The sequence below is a fragment of the Gigantopelta aegis genome, chromosome 3 (genome assembly GCF_016097555.1).
Source record: "Gigantopelta aegis isolate Gae_Host chromosome 3, Gae_host_genome, whole genome shotgun sequence".
In the NCBI taxonomy this organism is placed as follows: Eukaryota; Metazoa; Mollusca; class Gastropoda; order Neomphalida; family Peltospiridae; genus Gigantopelta; species Gigantopelta aegis.
This window is the reverse complement of record NC_054701.1, coordinates 9,781,622-9,793,248: the sequence shown is the minus strand read 5'-3', so window position 1 is coordinate 9,793,248 and position 11,627 is coordinate 9,781,622. Positions and strand designations below refer to the sequence as shown.

The following is an 11,627-nucleotide window of genomic DNA, read 5'->3' as shown; positions in this document are numbered from 1 at the left end:
CTTCTTTATTTTTTCTTTTATTCTTTCTTTTTTCTTTCTATTTTTTCTTTCCTTCTTTTTTCTTTCTTTTTTCCACCTTCAGTTCTTCAGTATATACACTCATGTAGTTGGTCAAAATGAAGCATCGAGTTGTAAATTGAATGCAAAGACTGAGCCATTGTAAATTTGTCATCGGGGTTCGCAAATTATTTCATTTGGTTGATGGGTATTGCAATGATGACCTTACCCCATGTGACCGGCCTCGGTGGCGTCGTGGCAGGCCATCGGTCTACAGGCTGGTAGGTACTGGGTTCGGATCCCAGTCGAGGCATGGGATTTTTAATGGAGATACCGACTCCAAACCCTGAGTGAGTGCTCCGCAAGGCTCAATGGGTAGGTGTAAACCACTTGCACCGACCAGTGATCCATAACTGGTTCAACAAAGGCCATGGTTTGTGCTATCCTGCCTGTGGGAAGCGCAAATAAAAGATCCCTTGCTGCCTGTCGTAAAAAGAGTAGCCTATGTGGCGACAGCGGGTTTCCTCTAAAAACAGTGTCAGAATGACCATATGTTTGACGTCCAATAGCCGATGATAAGATAAAAAATCAATGTGCTCTAGTGGCGTCGTTAAATAAAACAAACTTTACTTTACTTTTTACCCCATGTGATATTTTTAGAATCGTTCTGGTAGAGGTAGACCCAAGGTTGGGGGTGGGGGGGGGGGGGGGGGGGGGGGGGGTCCAGAGAACCCGTCTTCCAAAATATATGAGAGCGCACAATCTGATTAAAATGAGCTCTAACAGCATTGCGTGGACTCCCATGTCCAGGTGACATTTAATCTATAAATAACAATTTAAATATCGACCAATTACACTTCGCCTTTTATAGCGTTATTCGGATCATACAAATTCTAAAAATATCGGGCGAGACTATTTATGCAATAGGCGAACTTGTTGGTCTATTTCAACATTACAAAAACAGGGGGAAAAGTGCAGTAATAAACTCTGGATTGTATATTAGTGTCACGGGGATTCTATAATTCCCGTAACTGAATAAAACACGATTATCAAAATATCTTTCCTAACTGTATATCTATTAGATCTCTCTGTAACAGGCAGTTCAAAACCGCTTTGGCTCGTCTAGGTATGATCAGAGATACGATCTTATATAAAGTATATATTATTATAGCACGTTAGTTCTCTAGAAAACACAACAAAAACACAATACACTTTGGAATCTGTATTAATCTACGCTGACAAATGTACAGCCGTAGTAGTTAATTAATAACAACAACAATAATAACAACCCAGAACTGATCACTTAATTAGTTAATCTCTAGGTGTTTAGTTACACAATATGTGAATCACTTCACCGTGACACAACACCCACACGTGTGATAATTGAGAAACGCTTCCAGGAGAAGTTAATTAATAAAGGAATTACAACACCATTCCTAACTGGTTAATTTTTAATTAACCCTTACTACTCGTTCAGTAACGTGTGATAATTGAGAAACGCTTCCAGGGGAACTTAATTAATAAAGGAATTACAGCTCTATTCCTAACGGGTTAATTTTTAATTAACCCTAACTACTCATTCAGTAACCTTGTAACACAGAATTAATACTGGTAGCTATCACAATAAAGACAATAACCTACAGTTTACCTAGGTCTTCTAGGATGACTGGCTAAGCTTTATATTACCAAATACTCGTATAATGTTAGAACAAAAAGTCTACGATTTACTTCGTCAGATGACCGAAGACACTGTCTAAAGAATATTGGTATAATACAGTATTAAAATATTTAAAGTCACATCAATCACATAAAGGTTATACACAGAGCAGAAATAATATATTTACCAGTCCGGACGGACACGTTCCCCCGGGATACCTTCCTTTTTGGTTCTCCTCGATATTTCTAAAAACTAGCTATTTATTATAAAACAGAATTCGCCTGGGGGTACAAGGCGGTACCTCCCCCTATCATCTAATATTTCCACCGCGCGCAAGCGATATTATTTTTCTCTGATCGTCAGACTTACTGACGCCATCGTCGCCAAATCACGGTTGTAAAAACCGCACTCGCAGAGGTATTACGTAACTACTCGCCACATGGCCTCCACAGCTGGACTAAGTGCATATTGGAATGCCCGATCGCGCGAAGTATTACGTAACAAGTTGCCCACCTGGGCTACGTGCAATGAACTGCACACGGCCCTCTAACACAATTAAAATCGCCACAGGCGAAACAAAAATTAAGAGCATGTACCGTCACAATTAGTATAAATAGATTTTATGGCTATACCATCACGGGGTGTTTTCTTGTCTTGAAACGAATTTTATATTGAAATTACTTTCCGGCATACCCGAATCATTTCGTATACCCTCAGCATAATCCCGAATGTTTTCAAATTCTTTTCAAATCACTGGCATGATTTTGCAAGTAAGGTTTTGATTGGTCGAATGAAAGATCCATTGGACATGAGCTCTAACGGGGTGCTGTTAGATCCACAGGTAATAGTAATTAACCAGTGGATCTAATTTTAATTAGATTGAGGAGGGCATTGTTACGTTTCTGGTGGGGATGTTTGTTTGTTTTTTGTTGTTGTTGTTGTTTTTAATCACTGGGTTGTCTTTTTAACGAGTTGGTACATGTGTGTGTGTGTGGGGGGGGGGGGGGGAGAGGTTGGTGGGGGTATGGGTGGAATCTAACCCATTTGGCAGAACGCTTGTCTGAGGTGCTTTCATCGAAGTATCGAACCATCTCAGTATACCCATTATTTGATTGATACCAACCAGTGCTCCACGACTGGTATATCAAATGCCGTGGCATATGCAGTCTTGTCTATTTGAATTGCATATAAAAGATCCCTTGCTGTTAATGAAAAAAGTGTAGTTGATTTCCTCTAAGACTACGAATAAAAAACATCCAATAACCAATGATTAGTAAATATAGGTGCTTTCGTTTTTGGTCCGTGTGCTAATAAAAAACATCCAATAACCAATGATTAGTAAATATAGGTGCTTTCTTTTTTCGTCCATGTGCTAATTTCCACTGATGCCGCCTCAACCCCCTCTCCCCCCCCCCCCCCCCCCCCCCCCCCCCCCCCCCCCCCCCCCCCCCCCCCCCCCCCCACACACACACAAAAAAGCTAAATAAAAAACAAAAAAACTATTTCATGGATCCGGTACTGTCTGCTATCTAATTTATAGTTATACTGTGAGTTGATAAAACATAATTTCATTCAATCATTAATTAAAAAAATAAATGCAGTACATTTAATTAACTTTATGCTGCAGTACCCGACGTAGAATCATAATATTACGTGTACAATGTATACCCTTCTAGTATAGCAAATAAACTTTTGACATGCCCCAGCTTGTTGACACAAAACCGTACACTGTTTTGTGAGAATAAGAAATTCCCGGAAATATATTCGATTCGGAGAATCTGGCCACGCCAAACGCAGGTCTGTATGCGGCGTACCGTTCAGTTCATGTTCAGCATTGTCTGTTGTCGGTAAGTATTTTATCGGTGCATGATATAATAATAATAATAATAATAATAATAATGAACATTGATGATGATAATGGTGATGATGATGATGATGATGGTGATGGCGATGATGATGATGATGATAATGGTGATGATGATGATGATGATGGTGATGATGATGATGATAGCGATGATGATGATGATGATGATGGTGATGATGATGATGATAGCGATGATGATGATGATGATGATGGTGATGATGATGATGATAGCGATGATGATGATGATGATGATGGCGATGATGATGATGATGATGATGATAGAAAGTTAAAGTTTGTTTTGTTTAACGACACCACTAGACCCCATTGATTTCTTAATCATTGGCTATTAGATGTCAAATATTTGGTAATTTTGGCATATAGTCTTGCAGAGGAAACCCGCTACATTTTTTTCATTAGTAGCAAGGGATCTTTTATATGCGCCATCATAAAAAGACAAAATAGCACATACCACGGCATTTGATGTACCAGTTGCGGTACACTGGCAGGAACGTGAAATAACCCAATGGGCCTACATATTGGAGATTCTAGATTGATCGCGCATCAGTCGAGTGCTTTACCACTGGGCTACGTTCTCCCGCCCAGTCTTAGAGGAAACCCACTACAAGATGTTTCATTAGCAGCAAGGAATCTTTTATATGCACTTTCCATATACCACGGCCTTTGACATACCTGTGTGTAGTTGGTATGGGGAACAACTCCAAACTACCGCTTATATACCGCTTTTTTTTCTTTTTTTTATTATTATTATTATCATTATTAAAAAATAAAATATAATTCCTTGCTGACACATGTTCCTTATCCCTAACCCGAATATTTGTTTTTATACTTTTATATATTGTTAAGGGGGTTGATCTTACATTTATCATAAATCTAATAGTCCACGGGCTTGGCCCTCTTCGTCTGGAATATGCCGCGCCTTGCCGCTTGTTAAAATAATATTCATTTAAATTTTCTCCGAAATTTTAATCTTTTTAAATATATGTACATATAAATTGTATGATATAAATGTTTTTAATTTTGTAATAAAAATATACATTATATTTATATTCATATTTTTATAACTGGTGTTGGTGTTATATGTGTATGTATGTGTGTGAATGTGTCAGCCTCAGGTATATATGAGGGGGGAGGTTGTTACCTGGCAGTGACCTACTCCTCCACTCGCCAGCTCGACTATTTATTGTTTATAATTTATCAATTTATAATTTGATGTTTTTGTTTTTAATTATGTATAATATGTTTACAAGCGTGCTCGGTTTTAATCTGTTTTCTTATTTTATCTTGTTTTTAATATTATTGAAATAAAAAGAATTGGGCGTCGGAGCGTGGATGTCGGTGTTTTCGCTGCTGTTTTGCGGTTTTATGTTGGTGTTTTTGCCTCGTGTGTGCCGGCTTCCGGGTGGATTCTCGTGTTGAAACTTCTTGATGGACACCGGAATTGGAGGGCACAGCGGTTGGGCTGGCTGGGGGGGGGGGGGGTCTTTTGGGGTGGGATGGGGTGGGGCGGGACATCCCACCGGAAAAAGTAGGTTAGGCGCTTAAGCGTAGGCGGTTTTGGCCGTGGGGAGTGTCAGGTACGTACGGGGGGTTACCCTGCTCCCCTTACCCTCTCCTGGCGGGTCACACCGTGGTTCCCAATAGGCCTGGTGTCCCTCCCTTTCTCCAGGGCCGTAGCTAGGATTTTTTGTTTGGGGGGGGGGGGGTGGGGCAACTGAGTAGTTAATAGTCTAAAACTCCTTAAACAGTTAAGAAGAGAATTTTCTTTAAGTTTCTAGAATGCTTTCCGGATTTTTTCGGGCAGTTGCCCCCCCCCCCCTCGCTAGCTACGACCCTGTTCTCCCAACTACTAAATAACTTCCTGTGGCCTTGGCCTAACCTCCTACCTTAACCTCCTTACCTCTCCAAGGGCTAAGGTTAAATATAAATTTTATGTTTATTTTCTTTTTGGCTGCCCGCTCTTTAAATTAAGCGCCAAAATGTTATTAATTTATTTTTATTTGGATTTTTATATTATTATTAATTTCGAATTGCGCAAACAAAATACTTAAATTCCCCTATTATATTTTGGTTTAAAACTCCAAATTGTCCCATACATTTTCTGTCCCGGAGCCGGCCCCTGGCCTCCAGAGACGGGCCCCGGGATAGACATGCTTGAACCCTCTGTGGTATACGAGCATGTTAAAAGATTAAAGTCAAGTCAGTACAAACTATTTTGATCAGTAAAACAACGACAATGTTCACGCATCACTGAGCACTCGGCTCATCAACCATGACTGATTACAAGACATGGAATCAAGCCGCATAGCACCAACGACCAAACCAATCTGCCTGTCTCCACGATCAACACTTCAAGCATGTGTGAACTATATTTGGAATTAATCGTATGTTGACGACAGTATCTACATTATAATCAAAGAAAGGATATTAGATACTTTTAAGTAATTATGTTACAGCAAAACAATGACAACGTCTAGAGGACTTTTATATCAACATTTATTAAATGAATTTAGATTACAAACATATTTAAGATTGCCAATGGAAACGCGTTATATAAAAGAAATATGTAAGATTAGAATATGCGCTCATAAATTAAATGTAGAATCTGGCAGGTATCGAAACATTGAACGATCAGAAAGAATATGTACTCTGTGTAACGATAATGCCATAGAAGTTGAATATCACTTTATAATAGAGTGTCCACAATACAAAGATTTGCGTTGTAAATATATAAAAATTTATTATTATAAGCGGCCAAGTGTGTATCGTTTTATACAGTTATTAACCGCCGGTAACAATAAGGAATTGAATAATCCAGGCAAATATTTAGTGGAAGCGAATACAATTAGAGATCGGTTAATGCAGGATAATAGTTAATGTAATAAATGTAACTTATATCACTTCATTTGTCCATGATTATATATAAACCACACTCACCATTGTTTTGCACGTGTGCATTTTGTATAACTATGTTGTATTATTTATGTTATGTATCCAGCTGATGAGTTTTAAAACTCAAAGCAAATAAAATAAAAGAACTTATGACAGACGTACTTGCACATTGATTTAGTGTCGAATGACTGATTGGTAGATTCATAATATGACTGATTGCTAGCTGATTCAGCATAAGACACTGATGCTGACCCATGCTGATTTTGAGGCATTCTTCCCCCAGAAGTAAGCATACAAGCATGTCACAAGATCACCCTGCATAGATAGATGTTTCCTTGCCATGGTGTAATCCATGTAAAAATGCGTGGCGATTCGTTTGCATCCATATGTCTGGCAGTAATGCTAATATGAATAAACGTTGTAATCCAGATTCGGGCACTTTTGATTAATTCGGTCTGCCCCCCCCCCCCCCCCCCCCCCCCCCCCCAAGAGGCAGGCTTTACGCCTATGGGTATGACACTATCTCCATTTCTTCATTATTAGCAAGGGATCTTTTATAAGCATTTTCCCACAGACAGAACAACATATTACGGCTTTTGATATACCACATGTGGGGCGCTGGTTGGGACGGGAAAGAATCCAATCGGAGATGGGTCCGCCGAGGGTGTTCGATCGTACGACACTAGCACCCCAAGCGGGCGCTCAGTCTCTCTCTCTGACTCTGTCTCTGTCTCCGTCTCTCTCTCTCTCTCTCTCTCTCTCTCTCTCTCTCTCTCTCTCTCTCTCTCTCTCTGTTACAAAATATGTAAATATATTCAAGGGTCAGATATTGGACATCGAAGGTTTTTTTTTTAATTTCTTCTTTTTTATGGACCATCCAGTATAACAAAATAGACAGACATACAGACAGGCAGGCAGACAGACAGAAAGACAGACAGACAAACTATCCATCCATGTTTATTTATATATTTACTTCTTAATGTATTTATTTATTTGTTTATTTATGTTCTACCTATTATTTATTTATGTATTTATTTTTAGGTGGTGTTCTTGCTGTGGAACTCCATAACCATTAGGACTACATGGCACATTCCTCCGCCCGGTCAGGAGGCGCCTATGCTCACAGCGGAGCGGGTGGTTCGTATTCCTACGCCGGTTCAAACAGACCACAGAAAGAAGAACGGTTTGGGAGGGGTTCAGGACAGTTTGGAGGAGGGTATGGTGGTGGACAGTTTGCTTCCTCTTCCTCTTCCTCCGGCCCCGGGGGTAATTTTCAGAGTTCCACGATGACGTCAGGACCTGGCGGGACGTTCGGCACGTACCATTCCTCGGATGACCCGGGTCGCGTGTACACCTGGGGAAACCCGCCTGCAGCTTCCGGTCCGCCGCCGGCTTACTCTGAACACACCTCTTATCCCCAGAATCGGCAAGACAAAACCACGTTTCATACCTCCGGGAACGACCAGACCCGGACAGTGTATACCAACACCCATACTCCATACGGCACGTCTAGCACGATGACGTCAACCACCAGAAACGGCAGGGCGCATGCGCAAGCTGACCACGGAAGAACAGATAACGGGAGATCGGGTTCTTGGAGGTGAATCTCGAAAATCTCAGTACTGATGCTGACTGTTACAGTGAAGTTTATATTTAATTCATTTTAAAAATAATTGGTATTTTTTCTTTTTATTTAAATTAATTATTATTATTATTATTATTATTATTATTATTAGTTTTTCCCTATATTATTTATCATGATGTTCGTTTATGCATCTGTTCATTACAAAGAAAAAAACACGTGGTGTGTTTTAATGGTATTTTGTGTTGGCCACTAAAATCAGCGTGGACGTTCTATCCACGGCCATTTGGATCCTGGTTTGAGGTTAAAGATGTATGCTTAGTACCAGTCGATGGAACACCGATGCGCGTCCCTCTATATACATATCTCTATTTGTGATGTTTATGACATGGTGCTTACAACCGAACACTAACAGAACAATTTCAAACATGTTTGTATTGTCACGTCCTACATATATATTACGTTTTTAAAGAACCTGTTGCAGACATCAACTAATGTATATCCTAACGTACATACTATGGTCTAACTAATAAGAATAAATGGAAAATAAATATGTAATAAATATATGCGGGTTTTTGTTTGTTTGTGAGTTTGTTTGTTTGTTTTGTTTATTTGGGGTATTTTTGTTTTGGTCTGGGTTTTTTGTTGTTTTTTTTTTGTTTTTTTTATTTCTTATTAATGTTGTTTGTTTTTGTTTGGGTTTTTTTGGGGGGTGGAGGGGTACATCGCAATGATTAATCAATGTCTTCTAGTTGTGTCGCTAAATAAAACAAACTTTAACGTACAGCAAACACGAAATGACGTTGGCTAATGTCGGACCACCTATCGTGGACAAGGCAGAGTGGAAGTAAGATCTAATGGCCAGGCATCACCCCGCATGGATAGTGTACGCTTGATGATATTCGTACACGTGTTAATGAACGCACATCAATGCTAAAAATAATCTAAAAATTGCATGGACAGTCAATCGTCGTTCACAGTTAAATAAATGGTTTGTAAACAAATACTTTCACATTTACAGCATGAAATGTATTTTTAAAATGTGGTAAGTTTTTTTGGGTTTTTTTTTGTTCTTTTTAAGTAATAGTCTAAATATAGAAAATAACGGGTTATTGACTTAAAGGGGCGGTAAGGTCAAATATGAGCCTTATGTTTTGGAAGACTGCATAACAGGACCATCAACAAATACTGACAGTTTAAGAAATGAAAAACGAGTAATTTTAAAATGAATAAAAAAGAATTATTCCTGAAGCCATTTTGTTTCTTTTTCGTCGCGTCCGATACTAAAGCTTGGAAAGGAAGTGACGTCAGCTCCTGTCAACTCCTGTATGCACAGTAAAAACAAACGCAGTAATTTACGGCAAGCTAAGGTGTTTCGCTTTAATCAACCTGACTTGTAAAACAGCATAAATGTCCTGATAATATAATACACTTTTCTAACTAAATATAGTTCAATGTGCATTAACAGGACGAAATGAGGTTATTATAGTATATTTTCCTCTCAAAAATTCCACAGGAAAAAAAGCAGCATACTATTAGGCCTATTGGTACGTTCGAGCAAAAACGACAACCCACCATAACCAAGTGATAATTTTCTTCTTTTTTGTGTGTTTTCTTTTTCTTTTTTGGGGGTGGGGGTGGGTGTGGGTTTTGGTGAATTCTGTGATCTTAGAGGTACCATTTTAGATGGGGACAGTCTACTTAATCAAGTGTTTTACAGAATAATTATTTACAGTAATAAACCATGTCGGTTGATAATGTCCATTACTATTTTAGGGGTGACATGTTATTTGTTGAATAACGTTTTACTTTTCTTCAGCAATATGGTGACACGGCTCCCGATCCACTACATGCTAACAACACAAGCGCCTACAATTTCTCCGTACCATTAAATAAAGATTAATATTAGCACATGCCATGACGCATCGTATTCTTTATGTGTCTAGACGGTATCAATTGCCTTTCTGGTTACCTACCAAATATATACCTCACGGGGGGGGGGGGGGGGGGGGGGGGACTAAAACAACAGATCAATTAACTAATTAAACAATGGTGGTTTATTTTGTATTGGGAAATAATATTGCTGGCTTACTGGAATGGATAATATACCAATATACTTGTTGATATTAAGTAATAATGTGAATTAAATATCGCTGAATATGTCTACCAGTCCAAAAGTCTTGCCCAGTCATCCCTTTAAGTTATTGCCTTTAACCTGCGAAAGTAAAACTACATACGACATGTGACTACTTTATGTAGAAAATAAAGGAATATTTCGTTAAGCAATGCCCCTAAAGTCCACAATTGTACTATTAACTGCATCACATACATTGAAGACTAGAAGAAACTTACTAACACCAGATCAGACTACTTTGCGATTAGAAGCAAGTGTTTGGTTAAAAGTACCTTCTCGCAGACAGGACAACATACCATTTCAGGCTTAGATACATTAGTTCTGGACACATGGCTAAAGCAGAGAAATGGGGGAGTGCCCCCCCCCCCCCCCCCCCCCCCCCCCCGTCTCTCTCTCTCTCTCTCTGTGTGTGTGTGTGTGTGTGTGTGTGTGTGTGTACGTGTGTCTCTGTGTGTGTGTCTGTGTGTGTCTCTCTCTCTCTCTCTCTCTGTCTGTCTGTCTGTCTGTCTGTCTGTCTCTCTCTCTCTCTCTCTCTCTCTCTCTCTCTCTCTCTCTCTCTCTCTCTCTCTCTGTCTGTGTCTGTCTGTCTGTCTGTCTCTGTCTCTGTCTCTCTCTGAAATAATAATGATAATAATGATGATAATAATAATAATAATAATAATAAAGTTAAAGTGGGTTTTTTTTAACGACACCACTAGATCACATTGATTTATTAATCATTGGCTATTAGATGTCAAACATTTGGTAATATTCACATATATTCTTAGAAAGAAAACCCGCTACATTTTTTCCATTAGTAGCATGGGATCTTTTATAATAGTATGTACCATCCCACAGACAGAATAAGATATACCACGGCCTTTGATACACCAGTGCAATTGCTGAACGAGAAATAGCTCAATGGGCCCACCGACGGGGATGGATCCTAGACCGACCACGTATCAGGCGAGCGCTTTACCAATAGGCTACGTCCCGCCCCTGAATACTAATAATATTTAAAAAATGACAATAGAGTACCGGCCTCAGTGGTGTAGTTAAACAATCACACTTAAAGACTAGTAGGTACCAAGTTCGCATCTCGGTACCGGCTCCCACCCAGAGTGAGTTTAACGGCTCAGTGTGTAGGTGTAAGGACACTACTCTCTCTTTCCACCAAATATAGCCGTAATTTAAAGTGTGCTGAATTGTCATTAAACAAATATTCCATTCCTTCCCATGGGCCGCCATTATCACAAAACTCCGACACTACCTGTATTTTTTCTGTTGATGTAGGGGAAAAGGGTAAGCTACACATATCATTTTATCTGGACACGTAAGGTTAATCTAGTAAATAGACAACAACAACAACCAACCTGAAACACACTTTTTTTTAGGCCTAAGGAGTATTCTTGAAGAAAAGAGAGAAAAGACAAACTATCTTGTAATGTGTAAACCGGCCTCGGTGGCGTCGTGGTTAGGCCATCGGTCTACAGGCTGGTAGGTA

General features: G+C 39.4%; 1 protein-coding gene across 1 annotated transcript; it reads left to right on the top strand.

Annotated features, from left to right (window-relative positions):
- Positions 1–3,396: 3,396 nt before the first annotated feature.
- On the top strand, positions 3,397–8,574 carry LOC121367494 (keratin, type I cytoskeletal 9-like). Its single transcript, XM_041491697.1, has 2 exons — positions 3,397–3,501; positions 7,470–8,574. The coding sequence occupies exon 2, from the start codon at positions 7,511–7,513 to the stop codon at positions 8,030–8,032; it is 522 nt and encodes a 173-aa protein (XP_041347631.1). The 5' UTR covers positions 3,397–3,501; positions 7,470–7,510; the 3' UTR covers positions 8,033–8,574.
- Positions 8,575–11,627: the final 3,053 nt, after the last annotated feature.